The sequence below is a fragment of the Pezoporus flaviventris genome, unplaced genomic scaffold, assembly GCF_033815535.1.
Source record: "Pezoporus flaviventris isolate CSIRO_AGI_PZ_B2104156 unplaced genomic scaffold, CSIRO_AGI_Pfla_v1 ptg000066l, whole genome shotgun sequence".
Classification (NCBI taxonomy): Eukaryota; Metazoa; Chordata; class Aves; order Psittaciformes; family Psittacidae; genus Pezoporus; species Pezoporus flaviventris.
In genome coordinates, this window is record NW_026892614.1 from 10440306 (window position 1) to 10464937 (window position 24632).

Sequence of the window (24632 nt, forward strand, 5' to 3'; positions counted from 1 at the left end):
TTATGGTAAACTATGGCTTACAGACTCTGCACCAAGAACAGTACAACAACAGGTAAAAAAATTCAATCTGCTGGTTTAAAAACAAATAATTTTGGAGTCTAACTTTGTACCAGCTGGATTTATCCTGGATCAGGTGCCGTTTCTCCTCCCAGAGCTAAAACATAACCTTAAAGCTGGCTCAAGGTTTATATTCTACCATAAGTTCTCCCTAATTTGACAGAAGTTTGGTACTGCTTCAGTACTTGACCTAGATAAAATTTTATGTCCTTGCCCTTGGCAGCAGAGGTTGGATTAGATAATTGTCAAAAGTCCCTTCCAACCCAAAGCAGTCTACGATTCATTCTATGATTCTGCTACACCATATAGCAACCTGCTGCAGTATAGATGAAATGTTCAAGGTCATGAATTTGCAAACCCAGACACATCCTTGCAAAATAGCGAAAAGGTCTTATCAGAAAAGATGGCTTCAAAGTTCACCACAGAAAAAGACCCTGCCTCATCCTCACACCCAGCATACCTCCTTTCTAAAGGCTTAATACTAATCAAGAAAAGTAAAGGATGAGGGGTAGCTCTCTAGAGAGAGGAAAGGGGGAGAAGAAAACACAAAACAAAACAAAAACAACCCTACAACAAAATACCAAATGAAACAAAACCCCAATAAAACACAAAACAAGCACACCAAATTAAAGGGAAGACAGAGAAAAAAAATGGGCAACACACTGTATTACAGTACTTACCATCACCAACCTCAAAGTCCTTGAACGCAAGTTCTGACCCTGAGTCATCAAGCAGGATTTCACCATTTAAGGTGAACATCATAGTGTGCTCATTCATGTCAACCATACACCCAACAACATCTCCTGCTAACCACGAGCGGCCAAAATGCTCATTACCTTGATGCCACCGCTGTGCCTGAAAAGGATTTAGAAGAATTTCAAAGAGTAACAGTGATGATGTGTGTGCTCCTTTCTCTCATACTGGTACAACTAAAAATTAGCCCCCTCAATTAAAATGGCACTTAAATTAACACTTTCACAGCACATCATTCCAAAACAATGCCTGTGTGTACTCCAAGTTGACTTTGAAAATGGAAATCCAACAATTAACTTCCTGCAAACACCTCCCACACCGGTATTGTAAAACGCTGCCCAGTGAGCTGATGCGTAAAATTGCTATTTCAACATTTTAGTAACAAGAGAATAGCTTATTTTTCTGCAGAAGCTCCATGAAAGACTTGTAATGAAAATAATATGCTATCAATTACAATGTTAACTAGCCACTTCACAAACTTTTTTTAAGCAATCACTTTTATTCAACCTAGTACCCTATAAATTCACTCCTTACAAACAAACTTTGTTTCCTTAAGTATAATTCTAAAACTGTTGTGTGCAAAATAAATCAAACTTTCTGTCATTCCATATTTTGAAATGAACAGAATTTTCTGTTTGTGGACAAGCATGCTGAGTTTCTGATGTATTTCAGAGCAGCTGAGGGCATGATTAATGATTTGTATGGCTAACCTTCAAAAGTCAGACTGCAAAGGCTTTGGATGTGGTCTTGGATCAGAATTCAACGAAACAAACTTCTATTAAGAACTATTGTAACACACATAAAACAAAGCAGTGTTAATAACAAATAGGCTCCCTATTCATATATTCCATCACAAGTAGATTTTTAGCCTCTGTATCCATCCTGAAATTCCTAGAAAACAAATGAGCCTACCTGTGTAACCCAAAGGTCAAAAACTTTTCTTTAATCAAGAAGAACCAAGGACAGAATTGATTAAAATCAAAGACAACAAAATAGCTTTGTGGATTGAAACAGAAAGTTCAAACTCTAAGATTCAGTAGGAAAAATACTACATAGCTATTCTAGTAAAGACACAACTTGAATAGTTCACTCAAGCCAATTGGATATTTTACAAAAACAACTTTTCAGTTCTCATTTTAATGCATCCTCTCATGTAATATGAGACTGGGAAAAAAATCCAACAGCATGAATAAAAAACATCTTGAGAGATTGATCTGATGAGAAACAGCCAGAAATGCTGTTGATTTCTGTTACATATTGTAACAGTAATAGCCAAAATTAATTCCGGCATCAGACATCAGAAACATTTTGACTTGAGTCATAAGTAACCTTAAAAGCAACTATGGTTTGGATAGCGGTTGCACTTGCCTTCATAGTGAAATAAAAGGTTTTAATGAGACATTTAATCTATTCTGATTAAAATCAATAACACATAGTTTCTTTTCCTAGATATTTTTACTATTACATTTCCATCTGTCATTTTCTCATAAAGAATTAAACTGAAGAAAAAAATTACTGTTTCTATCATACTTAATTTACACTAAACTGTAAGGATTTCCACGAAAACCTAGGTATGCTCTTCATAACTTTTACATTCCCATAAAAAACTTGTATCAAATTTTGCTTCAAATGCTTACTGCTAACAGTTGTTACCAAATCTTTCCCTAATGACACTTCTTATGGAGAGAACAACAAAGTAAAAAATTAAAGAAATGATTCATAGTTAATTACATCTCTGCCAGTACTCTGAATTTGTGTGAGTCACTTAGATTTTCAGTGCTTTACATATACTGCACAAATACTGTGAAACTGTGAAAAAAATAGAAATGCCAAACACTGCTAAATAATTATCAGGTGACATTTATCCTCCTTACTCCACCTAGGCCCTCAAAGAGAGAAAAAAAAATTATGAAACAGAAATGAAAGAAGTCAATTATGTTGAGATTCTGACACACAAAATAAGACACGAAATTAAAAGTTTGGCAATCATTTATATTGTTACAGACAAACATATACAAACCTTAAAGCCATCAAAAACAAAAGCTTCTTCATCTGAGCCAAGCTCCTGATCTGGCAGACAACCTGGCCTTGTCCAGCCAACTCTCATGTCTCCTGCAGTAACTGCCTCAAACTCAAAGTACCACTTCCCAGCCTTCACAGCATAAGTCTTTTCTGTGCGGAAGATCCTGAATTTTTCCATTATCCCACTACATACATCCAGTTTCATCGCTGTTAGGTTTAAAAAAATAAAAAAAGTAAAGAAAAGAAAACACAACACACAAAGTACTCTAACTACTGACAAAATTAAGGCAGCGAAAACCAAGGAATCCTTTTGAGCATAGGCATGAAAAGAAGAATGTGCCTGCAGAACAGCCTTATGGTGAAAGCACCCTTGCCAATTCTGGGGAATCAACACACTTGGGTAACTCTTAAAACTTACTCTACACTAATTCATCTAGTGGGGGATGGGGGAGGGTTCACATTTCCAAAATCTTCTTGAATAGCCTATAAGGTCACATCCCTCAGAATTTAGTATCATTTGTCACGTCACCAAATGTCTGACTTCCATTAGGTCAGGTTCATTAAGTTTCCTGTAAGCAGCTCTGAACTCCCTGCCACATAATCCTTTATTAGTAAATTTTTATCTTTGATGGTCTACATGATTATTGCCTTAAAAACACTTTTGAAGACCCTCAGTGCCACACCTCTATAGATGAACCAGCTAAAAGCATGAATACTGATAATTTGTTGCCTTTTTAGATTCTAAGCAACCTAATGCTTTCTAGATTCTACGCAACGCCAAAAGTAAAGCTACTGTGGGAACCAGTAAGTAGTAATACTAATAAAGAATAAAAATGATGGTGTAGAGCTTTGTAAATCAGCGTTTAAAATAAAATTAATGAATGGAGATGCAGAACACCACTAGAGGGCTCTAAATCCCTTAATAACAGTATGGATTTTGGCTGATGAAAGACAATCCCTACGGCATTGTCCTGGTTTCAGAGGGTATAGTTTTCTTCCTAGTAACTGGTACAGTGCTGTGATTTGGCTTTAGTCAGAGAATAATGTTGATAAAACCCCGATGTTTTTACTTGTTGCTAAGCAGTGCTTACCCTAGTCAAGGACTTTTCAGTCTCTCATGCTCTGCCAGTGAGGAGGGGCACAAGAAGCTGGGAGGAAGCAGGTCAGCTGACCTAAACTAGCCAACGGAATGTTCATGTCACAGCACATCATGCTCAGGATATAAACTTGGTGCAGTTACCCGGAAGGGGACAATCGATACCTAGGGATGGGCTGGGCATCAGTTAGTAGGTGGGCAATTGTATTGTCCATCACTTGTTTTTATTGTGTTTTATTCCTCTTTCTCAACTTTTCGTTAAAATTATTGTTATTTTTACTGTCAGTATTATTTTATTGAACTCTAGTTCAAGTATTATACTGTTCTTATCTCAACCCCTAAGTTTTGCCTTTTTCTGCTCTCCTCCCCATCCCAGCAGGGTACAAGGGAGAGTGAGCAGCTGCATGGTAGTTATTGCCATCAGGGGCTATAAGCATTGACAGACATGTTTTACGCATCTCAAACTTGAGAGGGTCATAAATTGTGAAATTTAAACCCTCAAAATGAGGATAAAAACCTTTTGCTGAATGCAATTACAGTCTTTGTTTAAGAAAAGCCAGTTTGTGGAAGATGTTCTGCAGGTCCTTTTGTCTGGGAATTTTGCAACAGGATTGATGACACCTTTCAAATGCAAGGATTGAAATTGTGTTCTTTACATTTCATTAGTAACTCTATGCACAAAACTAGCTCAAGGATCTCTGCATCATAAGGAAAAAAACAAATTTTTCCAGTTCATTCCAAAAGAAAGGCAGGGGAGCATATGGTTCTCAGAGCTGTAAATGAGGAAACAGGATTAATACTTTTCACTGGCATTTGGAAGAGATTGTAGGAATTAAGTGTGCTTTGTCTCCCTCTCACCTGACACCACTAGACAACCCCTTTATTTTCATAAGACCATCCTCTACCAGCAAACCCACCTTCCCAGAAGCAAGCAGAAGTGATGCTCACTTACTCTACACAGCATCTCCCTCCTACAATGGGAGGGGAAGAAATTATGAGATTACGTGTCAGCCTTAAACTCTCCAGACTAGGCATAGGCAGATTTAACAGTAATATCATGTCATTTTGCCACCAAAATAATCTACTCCACTAGAAAACATTGTTTTGCCCATTTAACAATCCAGCCTTGTTAAACATTCATAGTATCATAACTCAGATTTAAAGTGTAATTTACTAGCAGCCTCTCAAAAAGCTAGGGACCAGAGTAGATACATGGTTTGGAAAAGCAATTGAAAATGGCAGGTTCCCTCTGTTGGGTATAAGTTAGATCTGAAGAAATGCTTTACTGAAGGTCTATGGTCTAAATAGGTCCAAAATTTAACAATACTATCATTATATAAAGCAGGAGAAATAATCATTCATTAATCAATATATCGATAGGATACATGCATAAAATGCAACCATATATTTTATTCCCTGGCATAAGATCATACATTAAGCAGAATAATAAACTGAAAAAAGCAGAAAATATTAAAATAATTAAAAAAAATTCCTGATTTACAGTATTTCAGGGTTGTGTCGTGTAGAATTCACAATCCTGATTTAAATTGCTTAAGCTTTTAACATTAATTAATCATATGAGAAAGGTAGAGGGGGAGAGAGTGAGACAGAAAAGCAAAATTAATCACCATGATCTTGATCAGGAGCTTCCAGGTTGTAACCATAGCCTAGGAGGGTGCGGACTGCTTCCCGAAGACTGTCTTTGTTTGACTTCTTCGTTCGATCATCCAAAAGAGCGTAAGGTACAAGGCGAGGATTTCGTCGATTTTTCACATCCTGCATAAGCACGAAAAATCAATTCGATTTTAGAAACTGTGCTTTGTCTTAAAACCAGAATTGTGCTACAGAAGCAGTAGCTATTTATACCAACAGAAATCACAGAACTGCAAATACAGTAAGGATTCAAAGACACTGCAATAGTCTAGAAAGTCATAACAAAGGAAAGTAATACACAAATAATGAAACCCTGTGGCTTATACCTGCTTTCATTTGCCATCAAATTTACTTAACAGGACAACAAAACAAACAACAAGAACAAGGATAAATGCAAAGAGTTTGACTGAAAAGTCAAACGGATTGTATTTTCTACAGTGATTAGAAAACAGCTACCATAACAAGAAGCTAGTACGTAACTAAAGCTCAGAGACTTTACTGTACTGCAAATATATAAAGGTTTTAACTATAGCACTAAACAAGATCTAATAAGCCTGTGCTTTACTATGTCAAATACTTGAAACATACTTTTCCACAAAAAAGGGTAATGGTAAGAATATGTGCTTAATGTGCAAAATTCTTGTAATACGTAATGTAATGTAACCCCCCTTCCAGCTGAAATTAACATGTTGATAAGGTTTGATCTGTGTATTTTATCTGTTTATTAACACAACACTGATTAGGTTCTACTGTACTGCAAAATTAAATTATTTAAACACACTGTTTGACTAGATTATTTAAACACCTGACATAATTTTACTGACTAACAGAACTGGGGTTTTGTCTGCATTTTATTCTCACATCCTGTCAGCATTTGTTGGCAGCGAGAGAAACCATACAAAGAACTCTCCATGTTCTTCCTAACATCTTTTTAAAAATAAAAATAAAAATTAAACCCTGGACACATAATGTATTTGTTCTCATATAATGTATTTGTTCACTATATAATTGGTCTTTGCTCTCTTGGGTACATATACCAAAGATATAGAGAGGCTTTGATAAATGGTCAGACTTATTAAGAAGGGCAAAATAGTGCCTATTACTTTAGAAAGCAGTGCCTACAGTGAAAGTATCTTACTTCTTTTATAGCATTAGAGTTATACTTTTAAGAATGTACATGGTTTTCATTCCAGCTTTACCATCAGGAAAGAAATGGCACATCCATTCTGACAAATACTTGCAGGCATATTTTGCTGTCCTTCAAATGCTTAGAATTGAGGCTACCTGCCTTTTGCTTTATCACAGTGAGTAAATATTAAAGTGCAGTTATTAATTAGGGCTTGATGAAATCTGGTCCTACCAGTGATCTTTCTACAAGAAGAAATATTATGGGGCAAGCATTACCTGTATGCTTAAAGGACTAACAGAAAAATAATGCATTGCTGCGACACAAACTACTATGCCATATCAACTCACTCTAGTTATAATTAGTGAGAAGGGCCAACACAAGGACCACTTGAAAGGAATGTTTTCCATATTTATTCCAAAACACTGAAATTCACATCCCTTTTTTCCAATATTTAATTTAGTAAATGTGGAAAAATTCTGCTTCCAGAAGAGAATGGACCTAACAGATGTTGAAGTAAATGCTACAAGGAATTATTTTTGGATATAAGAATATTCTCATTAACATAAGAGATGAAACACCATGGCTTCAATTATTTGTGATGGAAAGGACATAAAAAGAGGAATCTTTTCTTCTGAAACACTGTATATCCAAAAGATATTACAAAATACTGTCATTAAAAATATGAAACAGAAATTTGGAACAACAATTATGTAACTTCTTACCCATAATATTTAGTTAGACTAATGCACTGGCAATTGCCATAGCAACCATCAACATACATTAACATGCAGGCAATCAGCTGATAACAATATATGATAATGAAATATAGTATAAGTACTTTTAAAAATGCCTAAGCATAAAATCAGAGTGAGAAAAAATTAATTAAAGACATAAAGTAATCATAAATATTAAACTCAATTTTACAGTTTTTTCCTTTGGTTTAATTTTTATTCAGTATTGTGACCTTTTTCTCCTTTGGCTATTTCTTTAAATATGACTAGGAGAAGGGATTTTTACTTTAATAATTTTGTTCCTCTTTTTTTCCTAGGGTATGCCTATCTATTTTTTTAATGTTTTACTTATTGCTGAATTAAGAACTGTTATTCTTACACTCATCCTAGTATTTGTGCTAACGATCTTCTGCAAGTCTGCGGTTTAAGTGTAGCTAATCAAGAGAATGCTCTTACACAGTGATTGAGCTTTGCACAGTCACAATCAAGTCAACAAGAAAACTGATTAGCTAAGAGCAGTAATTCTTATTGAGTACATTTGCAATGTGCACATAGACTTAATTCTTCCTATTCAGAATGAAAAATTTATTGTTTTGTAGTGTAGACTATTAAAAGAAGGAAAAATCACGCTAAGCTTTTAATTTTTTTCCAGAATTTTCCTAGTTTGTCAGTCTAATGGTTCATCAGAAGACTGCGTATAGTTTGTCTGGCAACTACTTGTTCACCATATCATTTGAAAACACAAGAAAAACACATGTCCTCCACAGATGAAACATTTAAGCTTGTCAACAAGATTCTGTTTCAAATGGCTTGAGCTAGGTAGCACACATGATGTTTATATAATTCTTTGGTTTCAAATTCAGAACCTATCATACCACATATGTATCTTATTATACAACTTTGTCTTCATATAACACAAACACTGGATTAGTTATTTAGAATTCAATTTGGAGTTACTTAAGTAAAAGAAAGCATTGCAACTGTGAAAAGAGGAAATTCCTGGCAGAATGCGCCCCGACTTTAAATGGAAGGAAGTAATAAATTATTTTAAACTGGAGTAATGTAACACTGACCATGAAAAGTCAGTATTACTTTATGCAGTGTACATTACAGATTTTGCTATATACAGTGAATGATAGACAAAGAATCATTTCAACTGACACACGCATACTTATTTGCTAGGTATAAATGGACCTGAAAAAAGTGGTAATTGGTCAACAATAGCACTAAGTAAATAAAGCTCTTGAAAGTAATAGAATAGAACTACTGAAAAGATAACTAAACACCCACAACAAAAATTATCAACAAGTCTTTTAAAACTTTGATTACAGGTAATGAACACTGCTGCAAAATAATTCACAAAGGAAACACTGGAAGCTGAGAGGTGTAGAACTGCATTCATTCATTTAGTATGTGATGTGTAGATAACTGATCTAGAGCGCTGGACCTAGCAACTGGTCTTGCAATCTGCATAGACAGATGCCATGTAAGAGTAAGAATGAAACAAGAAAAGTGTCCATACTGTCTACAGAAGCATAGAAAACCATAGTCAAATTCTATAAGCAGCTCTAAAAGAAGAACCTATTAAGAGATACAGCATGTGCCATAAAGTTTTGCTCTTCAGAAGTAAGTCAGTAACAAAAAACTAACATCTCATATACATTTCTAAAAGATGTCTGAAACGATAATAAGTAATACAGTTTTCAGAGCTATAAATGTGATACTGCAAACCTGTGCACTCCGGGGCCTTCCCAAAGCTCTGAGAAGTTCAGGAACAGCACAGATTACTAGACTAAAAGGAACAAGACACCAGAAACATACATAAATAAGTGCCTAACAAAGACAGGAAAAGACTGAAAAATAAAAACACAGACAAGGAGGAGTGCAGGAAAAACATTATAATAATTTAATGGGATCAGTTTTGTGATTTGAACTGTTAGAACTGTACAGATATATATACTATGTGGTTCTGAAATGATTTTATTCTCATAACCAAGGCTGTTAAATGACAAGCACAAAGCAAATGTATTTCAGCACACATTCAGAGAGGCAGACATGCTTGTTCTAGCTTCATTTGTACCACTAGAAAACACTCATTCCACAGCTGTGACTTGATTCTGCTTGCTGCCATGTCTGTGTGTCTTGCAGTCTTCCACAAAGATTTCTGAGCAATTGCCACAACAAATGCTACTGATGAGCTTGCCAGCAATGCTGTCAGAAACCCTGCTCAGTGACCCACCGTGCAAGTGTGCCCCATATATATACACTGTGATGATTTACTTACACCACTCATTTCATATCTTGTTATTCAGAGGTCTAACTTTTCTGCATTTATCATGGCAGCTCATGTTTAACCATAAACCATTAAAAATAAAAACTGTTTTGTAAGGGAAAAAAGGAAAAATATAATTAAAAATTGCTATTTCCTAAGCAAATAATTACAAGATTCCAGAGTAGTCAGAACTGGGAAGCACAATAAAGTCCTCATCAAACCATATTTTTGGCAACATTAAAAGTACGCTACATGTATCCACCCAAAGTGGAAGCTGTGTGCCTAACCTGGCATACTAGCAGTTGAGTTCTGTCCTTTGAAGTATGTGTGTATCCTTAGAAATATGTGTACAGCTTCCACCATCTTCACTAAGGACCATATCCATATGGAATGCCTGGCAGAATGTGCCCTATATGGCAGTATGTGGCTATAAATGGAAGGAACTAATACAGCTGCATAAATAATATAAAATGTGTGAGGTAACATAAATAGTTGACACAAGGACAAGACGCCTTTTTAGATATTTAATGGCAAGGTAAGTGACAAGCTTTCAACTTATGATTCTTCCAGTACATCCATATCTTCTCAGTCTGAATGTCCAGAATGGTACCTCTCCTGCACTGCAGCACTAGGCAGTCTAAGAACTCCAACTCTTGATCAAACAGGGATGTCATATGCTTCGTACAAAAAGATACTATTAAAAAATAAATAAATAAAAAAAAAAATCCCTATTTAAAAAGACCAAACTGTGTGTCATTTTAAGCCAAAGAGAAGTCAGACTCAATAACTGCTTCACGGTCCTGACAAATTACCCTAGGACAGGAAGCACAGAACATCTTTTTTAAGACTCTCTTCATGCAGTGGGAATAACATTTTTGGGTTGTCACCCAACTTTGTAGGTTCATGCATAAACTTGCATGAGTTCTGAATATTTTCCACTCATTTGTGAGGATTCAGTTACAAAAGCATCCTTTCATACTTTAATGCTATATTTCAGTCAGCTTTTTATGAGAAATTTGCTCAGAATACCCAAGCAAATAACTGAGATAATTATGATAGGACATCTGTCAAAGGGGGGTTGGACTAGATGACTTTTCAACTACTCTATGATATGGTGACAGCCAGTATGGCTTCACTAAGGGGAAATCCTGCCTGACCAATTTGGTGGCCTTCTGTGATGGGGCTACAGAACTGATGGACAAGGGTAGAGCAGTTATCTACTTGGATATGTGTAAAGCGTTCAACACTGTCCCACACAACATCCTTGTCTCTAAATTGGAGAGACATCAATTTGATGGATGGAACACTCGGTGGATAAAGACCTGGATGGATGGCTGCATGCAAAGAGTTGTGGTCAATGGCTCAATGTCCGGCTGGAGACCAGTAACGAGTGGTGTCCGTCAGGGATCGGTGTTGGGACCCATCTTGTTCAGCATCTTTGTCGCTGACATGGACAGTGGGATTGAGTACGCCCTCAGTTTGATTTTGCCGATGACACCAAGCTGTGTGGTTCGGTTGATACCCTGGAGGGAAGGAATGCCATCCAGAGGGACCTTGACACGCTTGTGAGGTGGGCTGATGCCAGCATTACGAAGTTTAACCATGCCAAGTGCAAGGTCCTACACCTGGGTCAGAGCAATCCCAGGCACAGCTACAGGTTGGGCAGAGAAGAGATTCAGAGCAGCCCTGCAGAGAAGGACTTGGGGGTGTTGGCTGATGAGAAAATGAACATGAGCCGGCTTCAGTGTGTGCTTGCACCCCAGAAAGCCAACTGTATCCTGGGCTGCATCAAAAGGAGCATGACCAGCAGGTAAAAGGAAGCGATCCTGCCCCTCTACTCTGCTCTCATGAGACCCCATTTGAAGTATTATGTGCAGTTCTGGTGTCCTCAACATAAAAAGGACATGGAACTGTTGGAACATGTCCAGAGAAGGGCCACGAGGATGATCAGGGGACTGGAGCACCTCCCGTATGAAGACAGGCTGAGAAAGTTGGGGCTGTTCAGCCTGGAGAAGAGAAGGCTGCTTGGAGACCTCACAGCAGCCTTCCAGTATCTGAAGGGGGCCTGTAAGGATGCTGGGGAGGGACTCCTCATTAGGGACTGCAGTGATAGGACATGAGGTAATGGGTTAAAACTTAAACAGGGGAAGTTTAGATTGGATATAAGAAGGAAGTTCTTTACTGTAAGAGTGATGAGGCACTGGAATGAGTTGCCCAGGGAAGTTGTGAATGCTCCATCCCTGGCACTGTTCAAGGCCAGGTTGGACAGAGCCTTGGGTGTCATGGTTTTGTGTGAGGTGTCCCTGCCCACGGCAGGGGGGTTGGAGCTAGATGATCTTAAAGTCCTTTCCAACCCTAACTATTCTATGATTCCTTGAAAATCCATACATGTAAAAAAAGATAAACAATAATTAAAAAAAACCCATATATATATATATATATACATATATATATAACAAGCCCTCTCTCATTACACAAATGTGATTATTTTAAATGACTTACATAAAGGTTATATTGCTCTTCTGCCTGGATCTATTTCTATTCCTGTCTTTGAGAATTTACCATTTTCCCAGTTCAGAGAAGACCAACCTGCAGGCAACCACAATCCCCCTTAAAGGGACACTGTCAAGTATTTTCATGCTGATTTTGTGCTTGGCTGTCCACTGACTCTTTAAAAAGTTCTTTTAAACAGGAATATGCATTTTTCCTACCTGGTTTGGTTTTGGGTGTTTTTGTTTGTTTTATTTTTTCCTTCTGCTCCTTTTAAGGAGCAGCAAGTTACTGTGAGTCTGTACTCCTAAAAAATACTCGTTTGTTATCAGTGTCATCACCGCTGTTAGCACAGTTCTGGGAACAGTATTTATTTGTTAACTCATGCTCCCTCTGCTGTCTGCCTGGTTGGCTATGCAGCAGCAGGACAAAAATGTGTGTATAATCATGCACAAAGAGTAGCTATCTCTTGTTAAGAAAAAAGTCCTGACAAGCAGTGGTGGATTTAGAAGAAGAAAAAATAATCTGGAACTTGGAAGGCATAACCAGTTTATAACGGTTAGGAAATGGTATATACACAAACTACTTGACAGTATCCCTTTAATTTTTCATATTATATAACTGCGAAAGTATGTGGCACTTATGGAACAGACCTACCAGGCCACTTAATCCATCCTACAGCCACAGCAAGATTGCTGTTTATAACATACTTCCCAATGATTAGTTCATCTGCTTTCAAACATCTGTAAGTTTCTTTCCCTTAGGAAACTATTTCACAGCTCTGCAAGATCTGTTTATGGTACTATACAGCGTAACATCAGGTCATTTTATTACAGTACTGTAACATGTCACAGTAATATAATGGAATGACAAAATGTAGCCCACAAAACAAACCCATTGTCAGAGTCAAGCAGACACAAGTAGCAGTGTGGACAAGAGCTAGCAGCTTGCCATGTATGTCAGCTAAATGAGAAGCATCTTTGCAAGATATCCAGAAAGGAGCTCCTTGCTATTCTGCTCTTTTGACTTTTAATGATTGGTATTTGTTACCTGCACACTGTAAGCACTCGTGGAACTCAGCTGTCTTCTCTCCAGAAGAAAATAATTATTTGGAAAGAGATAAATAAGTGAATTTGGAGGATACCAGCATCAACACCCCCGGCATACCAGTTTCTACAACACATGGCATTGGTGGGAAGGTTTTCAAGGACATCATCTACCTGCACAACCATACATGAGACTACTATAAATTTGCCTTCAAAGAATAAGGGGAGTAAAATACAGCACTGATTTTGTTGATGTTTCCTGAAGATCATTAATATTGCTGAGATCTTCATGATTTTTAAAAACCATCTTCTGTTGAAAGCGTAACTGTGATGCTGTTCACTGCACCACTGTGTACCATTCTCAATGACTGCATTACTCGGCACAGAAAAGTCTCCAGTCAGTTTGGACAAATCAGGCCCAGCAAAATGTTTGGAATCTTAAAGCAGAAAACTTGAAGACTTAAAAACCGTGATTAAAGTGGCTTTCCAACTCTGATTGTGATCAGCTTCTTAATGTGATCAGGCACTTAAGCTGCCTATTTTTAAATTCTCCAGATCCTTCTTTGTATGGTTATAATTGTTTTGCTAAGGAAGACAAGAACAGTTCAGTACTGATCATATAACTAAGTCCAGCTGATTTAAAGCAGAAGCATTTGTCGATGTCTCTTTCAGAGGACAACCTGGTAATCAAAAATCACTGACTGCATAAAATATCTCTGAAAACCTAACCAGATGCTAGCTAGTTTATTTTAAAACCTAGCAGATCTAAGTGATAATGATAAACTCTTTACATAATAACTTTTATTTGGCCATCAAAATGGATTTAGATAATTTCTAGTTGTCCAGTCAGATACCTTTGCGGAAAATGGGTAATGCTCAGTTCAATAATTACAAGACTAAGGGATTTAAATTGATACCTGTATCTTCTATGAGTTTTCTTACACCAGACTATAAATTCTAATAAGTGAACACAAATTTGTGTCCTCTTATAATGTTGAGCTTTGTCACCCAGCAAGCAGGATATATGTTAAGAAGGAAGTCTAGGGAAGGCATGATTTCCAAGGCTGGCCCTCATGACAGTATTTTAAGAGTTAGTAGGCAAAATAGAGAGTTATTCAGCAAATAGATCACAGGGTCCTCTTCTTTCCCTCTGCTCTCTCAGTGAGCCTCAAAACTGTCTCTTCACAAGGCCACAGCCTTTTAGATTCAACAGTAAGGTCTTTCCCTAGGCACAGCACCAAGAACATAAGACAAACTTTATGATTCTTCCAACATTAAGTTGAAGTGTTTAATTTTAGGTTACATCTCTTACTAGATTTGTTTAATCAATGTTTTTATTTAATTTTTTAAACCAAACCTGTGGCCTAGGGCAACTCCACTGCCTTTTGGGAACCATAACAAAACTGATGATTTATTACTATCGTATCACACCTCTTGAAAAGCAGAACCTTCTATAAGCAGGCATATTAAAACACACAGAAAGATAGTGTATACGCACACTGTGCAGATATAAAAAAGAAATTTTTTTCATTGCCACCCACTCCTACTACCTCTTTTTCTTACCACTCCCAGTCCAGAAACCCTGGAAAAGTCGTTAACAGCATCATGTAACTGCCTTTCTTACTTAATACCTAATTCAGAACACATACAATTTAACTGCAGACTCACTCCAATAAATACAACAAAATTATTTGTGGAGGTCTTTTTTTTCCCCAAAGATATACAGATACACAGGATACATTAAGTTGTCTTCAAGATCTAAGAAACTTTATTTACTACGTATGAGTTGTGGGTTTAAATTTTCCCTACACAAGCTAGAAATACTATTAGCTGAGATGCATTTGATTCCAGAAACTTCTTAACTACACTTTAAGCAATAAATTCTGTTGCAAAACTAAATTTAATTTTGGGATATGTTAGAGTTCTATCAAAGCTGTAACCATTTCCCAAATTTCATTAATTTCATATCTCCTGATTGGCAAGAACCTGTGTTGAAAGTGTTTGGCTTCTGGGAAAATAAAAAATATGGAAGGCATGGTGTAAATTATTGAGTACCTTCTTAAATATATCAGAAATATTTCTTTCGAGCATCTAGAGATATGCAGACTCTTATTCTAGAAATGAATTGTGTACTACCTCCATAAACAAAGGATTGAAATAGTGGGATCAAAATGAATTAATATGCATGACCTACCTGACAACAGAGAATCATCACTTCCAACACTTCTCATGATTAATAATCTGCCAAAAATGTTAACAGTTCTTCCAAGGGCTACATTCCCTTACTCAAGGATGCAGTATTAGGGGAAAATTTAATCCTGTTGTAAGCAGGGGAGATGCTTATAATACTAATACTGACCTATCTGTAGTGTCAGTCTAGTAAGGGATATTACATACATTCCAGTCTCGAAAAGAAAAATTAAAAAAAAAGGCTCATTGTTTTCCTAGACCCAAATGCAGAACATGGATTTCCTAAATAATTTACAAAGTACACAATAAGAGCTTTATAGTAAGATACTACAATGGACAATGATGAAATGCTATACAGCATATATTTTGTCACATAAATGTACTTTGGCAGTATGCAAGGAGATGAATTTAAGTGCTTAACTTTATATTTATATCTATGTATATATACGTATAAAAGCCGTATTTTTTTCATACACAAAAGTTTTGCAAGTAGAATGAATTTTGGTTTTATAGAAAAAGCAAAATTTGAAATGTGCTGATCTGAAATGTGTAACTAGAATTTTTGTCAAAAATCAAACCACTGTTTCGTAGGCAGGAAGAGTATGTACCTACTAAACAGCTGTTTCTTATTGTTGCAAATTACTGACTTTTAAGCCAGCACAAAACCATGAAAACTCTTTTTTGTTCCCAAAGGGGTGAATTTTCCTAAAATTTCACTGTGATATGCTACCACACATTTATTAACAGAAGTGAAGACACCTTTCTCTACATAAAATTGAAAAATAACCACAAAGAGAAAATATGATGCCTGGTGAAAATTGATATAGTATCTGTCTTGAAAAAGAATATATTAGTCTCATTGTAAACCAATTGTGTTTAAGAAAACAAAGAAGCTGAGTTTTGCTGCTAACAATCCACCATGATTAATTTTTACTCCCTTCCCTTGTAACACATTGTGACATCTACCACGCGGCATTTCTATTCACTGAAACAAAACCACTAAAGTAGGACTGGAACTCGGAGACTAATGTAACTATTCACAGTTAAATATGGCCTCTGCCAGAAATACAACACATTAGCAAAGTGATTACTGGAAGTTTACATTCTGATTTTCCTGGATAAACAAAATTATTCAATTCCCAGGACTGCAAACATTTAAATTACCTCCCTACTGAAAGTCAATGTTTACATTTCTTAAAATACTAGAGCATCTTAGCTTCCTGCATGTAATTTTCTCACACTGAGATCCATATACAAGAATATCACACCAGTTTTACAAGAATATCGCACCAGTCTTTTAATACTGCTTGTAGAAGAAGTGTCTCATACTGCTAAAAGATTCAGCAGGATTGCTTTAATTATGTATTTTTCCTTTCTTTGACTGACAGGCTCATATTCATTAGCTGCTTCTTCTTGCCTTTGTATCTCCATTATTCCCATTTAACTGTGAAATATCTCAAGAGAGAAGTGCTTTTTTCAAGTGACTGAAGTCAGCACTTACCTGCTGGATACCATATGTCCAGCCTTGCCTTATACGGTCCCTTGCCCACACATTGTGTGCATTCTCTGCTAGCTTATCTACCATAGCTTCTTGAGAGGGGGTCAGCTTGATAAAACTCAGATCCATGGGAGCAGGCTTATATCCACTCAACAACTGGTAGCTGTCAAAAACCACAGAACTTGTTATATTAATAAAATCAATTTAAATAAAATTATAAAATAAAATAAATTTAAATTAATAGAAACTGCAGAGGAAAGAAGTGACATATATGTAATTTATCTATATAAATCTGACTTTGAACATTAATAATAATAATAATGCACTGACATATGACTTTGTTTCAAGCTCAACAGGATGAAGTAGCTAGGAATGAAAGCTACCCAAATGGTCTGAACTAAAAGAATATTTAAAGTATTAGTACTTTCACATATTTAAAGCAGTAGATTAAGATGCGGTTTATCTAAATACTTTGCAAACACTATTTAGCTTTAGTTTACCTCTGAGCACTTCACAATACTTATATAAATTCTCTCTCCTACTGAAGCAAGAAAATATATTCTTGATCATATATAGGGATGTGAGAGACACAGTAGGCCAAATGGCTTATTTGTGATCACATATTAATTCCATGTAATAAAATATGTCCTCATAATATTTCATACCCTAACGATCCTTCAAATTATAGAAGTAAACGTTTGAAATTTAAGCGTGGCTTAGAACTGAGAGACAGCTTCCTCACTAATTTTAGCACTCTTAGGAACAAAGTGCTGTTTACTTTTATGAAGTTGTTCCCACCAAATTAATTATAGTAATATCCTACTTGACTTATGACCAAACATTCCTCGGTAAAGGACGTAATACATGTGATGAGGGATGAAGCACATCAGGACTTACTAAATTTACAACAAAAAGCTATGACACTATGTGGCACCACCATGGCGGTGGACACCGATGAGGGAAGGTGCAGGGGAAGGGGAGCAGGAAAAGGAAAGCAGGGATGGAGGACAGATATCCAGGGGCTGTACTGGGTGTCTGTGCCCAGGTGCTGGTGGGAGGTGCTGCAGGGCAACCTCTGTGAGGAGAGGCCAGGGCTGCCCTTTGCTGGACACAGCCAGCTCCAAAAGGGACCTGCCACAGGCCAAAGTTGAACCTTTCAACCACACAGGTGGCAATTCTGGGAAAGTATTTTTGAGAAAGGGCAAAATGCTACAAGGGCAGAGGGGATTGAGGGGAAAAAAATGTGATAAGTAGCCTGGCACACACCAAGGCTGGTGGCAGGCGGAATGCAGGTGCTCCAACTGCCAGAACTGGTGCTTCCCTGCAGCCCCAGGAGAGACCAGGCTGGAGCTCATGGAAGTGCCTAGCATATCCAAGAGTATTTCTCCACCAGCATACTGACAAAACAAAGAGCTATTTTGGTCATAAAGAAAGGGGTCTGTAGAAAATAAACAACAACATTCTCTCACTGAAATTAAATGTGCTGGGTTGTTTAAAGAATTGCTAGTTTAAATAATTGCATATTTTCTGTACAACTTTGTCATTTTCTTGTATTTTCTTTATTTGGACTGACAGGCAGAAATCCAGAAAAAGAAACAGTATTTATCCCCATTTATATTCTAAAATATTCAAAATACTTTACAAATCTTAATTAATTTTCTTCCAAGATAACTATTCTAAAACCCACTTGAACAAATTATTGATTGAAAACAATAATTGAAAACAAGCAAGTATTTAAGGGGGATTATAATCTATAAATGTGAGGTTGGACCTTCCCTCAAAATTATCACATTAAAAAAGAACGTTTTAAAACAATTCAAGAACATCAGTCCAAAAATCAACCATTCATATAGTTACCAGTTGGCAAATTTCTATTACAGAATTAAGCAAGAAGTTGGCAGTTGTGCTGCTATCCCCCATGTGCCGGCTAACTGTCCTCATGGTTATCTGTCCTCAGGTAGCTGTGAAGTCTCTTCTAGTGAGATGAGTGAAACCAGACAGTAATGAAAATAGCGAATCATACAGAACTAACACATCTGTCAGGTTGGCAATTACTGTGCTCGTTCTTGTCACAGTCCCTTGCACAAGTGTTACATTGTGCATATAAAAGTTATGATAGCCACAGCTACTTTGACAGAAGAGCAGGGTCAAAGAGCACGGGTCTCTCTCTCTAAATTCACAGAGGATATGTGCACTGTATTTTGGAAAGCAAATGAATACTCATCAAAGATAAGTATCAATGGATACTAAGGAAAATAACAAAAGCATATTGTGTGTACAAATTCAGGTTGGAGACTTGTCTTTAGCTGCAGGCCAAAGCTACTAGTTAAAACCCCAGCTCCCTCCTGTTTACCTGCTCATATGTATCTTACTGTTCTCACATTGCTCAGTATCTCTGCTAGCCTCATCTTGCTACGTATGTATAAAAGAACTATCTAACAATATTTCAATGAATCACAGAAAACCTAAATTTGGTCTACACATCAGAATGTAAACATCTAAAAGAAAAGGTGTGGATGAAGTTTTGTGTAAGTTTGTGAAAATATCTATGCATGCATGCATACCCAAATGTCAATAAAACTAGCATTATAAATATTTTTAAAATACAGTTTGCTTAACTCACACTGCCTAGCAAAAAGATGCTTCTGAATTTTAACTTACTTCTTTGGAAGTTTCATTTTTTTCACTTTTTCTTCAGCATGTTCATCAGCAATTCCAACATGGCAGCCTAACGCCAGCAGGGTTCTAGGACACAGAAATCAGAGATAAATTATTGCCAGTATTTCTATTTTCAGAGTTGCTGCTGTGTATGTAAACAGAACCATACAACAAATGAGACCTATTGGAATAACAACAGTGTAACCTGGAAAGATCAACACCAGCCTTTTTTTATACGTAATAAGCTTTCTGACAGCATTAAGAAAACAACACAAGATGTTCCTAAAAATTTCAGTAAAACTATGAGTGGACTACTTCAATATGGAACTATCAGTTTATTTCATCTGTAAGTGGCATCAGTTGAAAGATTCCCTGCCCTTGTAACATTTCTGGCTTATAAATCTTATTCATACTGTTTTATATTAAAATCTTTTTATGTTATTTACTTCAAAGCAAACAGAAGAGGCAGGAAATCTTACTTGTTACCCATAGAAAATGTCTTCTTCACAAAAAGATGTTCTTCAGAGATCTTGAGTGGATTTTGTTAAGACGTGACTGGAGAAAGGACTGACAGCAGAATGCATAATAAGGAGGCCAAACTTGCAGTCTTAATATTCAGTATGGATGCTGCACATTAATCTCTTCAGAGAGAAGGATTCATGCTAGACACGGTGTGTCATGCACCACGAGACAGACCACAGAGCCCCTGACCCAAGCAGCCTCTTCTGGCCTGACTCTGCAAGATGCAGCTCATTTCAGAAAACAAATCAAAGAATCCTAGAATGGTTTGGGTTGGAAAGGACCTTAAACCTCATCTAGTTCCAACACCTTCCACTAGACCAGGTTGCTCAAAACCCCATCCAACCTGGCCTTGAAAAATTTGAGTGATGGGGCATCCCCAGCTACTCCGGGCTGCCTATTCCAGTGCCTCACTCTTTTCATTTACTATGAAAAAAGTCATAATAAAGATTTTTTTTTCTAATATCTAATCTGAATCTACCCTCTTTCATCTTAAAACAATTTCCCCTTTGTCCTATCACTACATGCCCTTGTAAGAAGTTCCTCTCCAGATCTCTTATATGCCCTTTTCAGATACTGGTAGGCTGCTATAAGGTCTCACCAGAGCCTTCTCTTCTTCAGGCTGACTAAGCCCAACTATCTCAGCCTTTCTTCATAGGAGAGGTGCTCCAGCCCTCTGATCATCCTCATGGACCTCCTCTGGAATTACTCCAACAGGTCCACAGCCTTCTCATTTTTGGGGCCCCAGCAATGGATTCAGTTTGGGTCTCAGAAGAGCAGAATAGGAAGAGAGAGGGAGAATCAGCTCCCTAGACCTGCTGGTCACATTTCTTTTGATGCAGCCCAGGACACGTCTTTCTGGGTCACAAACACACACTACTGGGTCATGTTGAGCTTCTGATTGACCAACACCCCCAACTCCTTCTGCTCAGGGCTGCTCTCTGCCCAGCCTGTTTCTGGGATTGCCCCGACATGGGTGCAGGACCAACTTGGCCTCGCTGAACTTAATGAGGTTCTTACAGGCCCTCTGTATAGCAGCCTCCACTTGGCAACTGCACCACACAGCTTAGTGTCACTGGCAGACCTGCTGAGGATGCATCCAATCCCACTGTCCGTGTCACCAACAAAGATGTTAAACAGCACCAGTCCCAATACTGAGTCCTGCAGAAAGCCACTCATCACTGGTTTCCACTTGGACATTAAGCCGTTTACTGCAATTCTGAGTGGGACTATCCAGGCAATTCCTTGTCCACCAAGTGGTCCATCCACCAAATCCATGTCCCTCCAAGTTTAGAGACAAGGATGTCATGCATGACAGTGTCACATACACAGTGTCACATAAGTCTAGGTAGATAATATCAGTTATCTTCCCTTATCCACCAACACTGTCACCCCATCATATAAGGCCAACAAATTTGTCAGGTATGATTTGCTCTTAGTGAAGCTATGTTCACTGTCACCAACCACGTCTTTATTTTCCATGCGCCTTGGCACAGTTTGCAGGAGGATCTGTTCCATGATCTTGTCAGGCACAGAGGTGAAGCTGACAGGCTTGCAGTGACCTGGGTCTCCCTTTTTTTCTTTTTTTAAAAATAAGGGTTATGCTTCACCTTTTCCAGTCAATGGGAACTTCACTGGACTGCCACGTCTTCTTGAATATGATGGATAGTGGGTTGTTCACTTTATCTACCACTTCCCACAATCCCATGGATTTGTGCACCTGCAAATTTCTGACAATACTCTGAAAAGACTCTCCACATAACCTTACAACAGGGTTGATATATTAATCAGGTTTCAGATTACTTCAGACCTCTTCCTTCCCTTACACTCACACTACCCAGCAGTATGAACCTTAAGTGTCATTTGTCTCCAGGATTTTATCTGTAACTCATCAATTATTTGTTCCTGCATTTATGTTCAGTATTGAGTTATCAGGTCTCAGCTTCTTAACCCTAGGTGTATTAATAAATTATTGTCACTGAAATGAAGATGGTAGACAAAAGTCAGAGACCACTCTGGAGTTCAATCAGAAGCTTCTCAAAATCTGATGGTGACACATCTTTGATTGAAATTGATTATGCAGAATAAATCTTAAGTATAAACCTTGGACTCCATTCCCAATTTTCCCCACGTGGAAGAAAGCTGGAAAACAAAGGTTTTATTTGTTCTTGTCACTAGTTAAAACAGTATTTTCAAGTCTTGCTTTAACTATATTTACTGCTCTTGAACTGACTGAGGGAAAAAAGAACATAAATATTGCTCTAGCAGTATTTCTCTTGGCAGATGAATCGTACGTTTCAGGAGTTTTTTACAGCATATTTTTAGTGCTAGCTACATGAAATAAAACCTAGAGCTATAGCCTCTGAGCTGTGATTTAAAATTAGGCAGTAAAATCAGATATGAGGAAATCAACATGCAGTGGTCACCTCTATATTATGTGCTAAGAATACTCCATGCAGCTAAATTTGAATTGGCACTAACTATACATGATTCCTATGCAGTTATCACCAGCAGAAGAAAGAGAACATATCTAACAGTGGAAAGCAGTACAGAGGAGCTAATCCCTGGTAAGTCTAATCTTCTTGCAATGTAAAACAGGAATTTGATCACTACATTATCTCCACCCAGATGCAGCAAATTCACATCAGAAAGCCACAGGAGGATAAGAAGGCATACCATACTGGTAGAACCTGACTGACCCCTAAGACACTTCAAACAAACAAGGAAACTATAAGTGTCTGAATGCAGTCCTTGGAATAATGTTGATACTTGTAATTATCACATACAACTGAGTAAATAGGTAGAAACAGGAAAGTCAGTCACAACAGTAAGCATCAAGAAAACCTCAACCTCCAAGACCAAGCTACAAACTATATGTAAGAATGTGCAGAAACAGTATGAGCAAGCATATTTTAATCCCATGACATTTTCAGAGGTAACTAATTCCTGAATTTTGACATGTCATATAGTATATAAATTTTATAGTTCATAAAGGTATTCAATCATACTGCAAAACATACAGAGATAACATATTGAAAAGAAATGTTCTGTCTGATAATATGACTCAGAACTTCCTTGTTTTATGCCACTCCTCTAGTAGAGCTGGCAGCAAAACTGGCAACAAACCAACAAAAAAATCCCCACAATTACCTTACAGGTTACTCTCGATGTCTTGAAACTACTTCCAGTATGCAATACACAGTTTGCTGCAAATTGTAAAGAATACAGCAGACAGCTGGCTAGATGGAGTTTGTAAAGGTTGTAAAAGAACATTTTCTTTCTCTCTTCCCCATTAGCCCCCACTGAGGTTGACTGCTAGTAGGCTAGAAACATCTGGTAAAGAAATAGTCAAAACAGCTTACAATTCAATTCATCACAAAATAGATCACTGCACTAATTTTTCCACTTTGCAAGCTTTCAGAAATAAACTGATTGGGACACTCATATTCTAGCCCCTGAAAAATAGATGTTTACGTGATAAATACAATATGATTTTGCAAGATTTGAACTGCATACTTCAGAGAACAAGGATTAATACAAGAGCGTAATGAAGACTGAGCTCAGTAAGCATAGGATTTTTGAAATCCATAGAAAGACTGGATGCTTATTGGTTTAGATTCCATCCATTTAACGAAAAGGCACTCTCTAGAGTAAGCAATAAAATTACTGAAATACAAGTAATCAATAATTTATATGTTTACAAATCCAATCCAATGTTTTGTCTGGGTTAGACCAGAAAAGCATTGGGTCCTGAACGGTCTACTATTTTATTTATTTTTTTTTTACTATTTAGTGAAACATTAGGAGTGTGCAATCAATTCTGAGAGCATGATTTTTATGATGCTTAAACTGTATTAGATAGATTATTCTAGCAAAAAATTCAAAAGTAGATAAAGTTAATGATACCTTCTGTGGTTTCATAAAAGGAAAAGGAAGAAGCAATTCTGTATTCTTAGCACATTGTTGTGCTGACAGCGGTCTCAAAAGCTTTCTTTAAAATGCCAGTATCTAGCTGAAGACAAATATAAACTTACTTTCTTGCCTCAAAATGAGTTCTATTTATCTCTGAATGCTTTACCTCTATATAATGCCAAAACATACCTCCAGAAACTGTTTAACATTTAGGGTCATAAATATGTTTTCTGTGAGAATGTAAATAGCACAGAAAGGAGGACCAGAGAAGGACACTACAAGAAATTCTAGCAGGAGTGTTCTACCTGACTTCCTACTATGAGGAAACAAAATTTTTATAGTAAGAGTGAAAACACTATATGGTGGTTTACATGTTTCTTGTTTTCCTTTGTGTGTTTTTTTTTTTAATAACATAGTACAAATACTCCCAGAAAAGTAATATCACATGCAGTCACCGGGGTTACTGTTCATGAACAGGGAGAAAGCAACTATATTTTAATAGAAAATAATGCAGAAGTAGTAGCAAAGGTATATTTTTCTTTTTCAAAAGCTGAGATCTGTTTCTTTTCCCCAAACTAGATGAAAACATTCTGAGTTGCCATTTCA

At 37.1% G+C, this 24632-nt stretch overlaps 1 protein-coding gene across 5 annotated transcripts in view; it reads right to left on the minus strand.

The window, feature by feature from the left end:
• The window catches only part of RYR2 (ryanodine receptor 2), a 380332-nt gene that overhangs the window by 141632 nt on the left and 214068 nt on the right, over window positions 1-24632 (minus strand). For all 5 annotated transcript variants that reach the window (XM_061471193.1, XM_061471190.1, XM_061471195.1 and 2 more), the window contains 5 exons: window positions 19599-19682; window positions 16941-17100; window positions 5557-5704; window positions 2831-3039; window positions 738-912 (listed from right to left, as the gene is read on the minus strand). In XM_061471193.1, the coding sequence (XP_061327177.1) occupies window positions 738-912; window positions 2831-3039; window positions 5557-5704; window positions 16941-17100; window positions 19599-19682 (776 nt within the window). The remainder of the gene's footprint in view (window positions 1-737; window positions 913-2830; window positions 3040-5556; window positions 5705-16940; window positions 17101-19598; window positions 19683-24632) is intronic.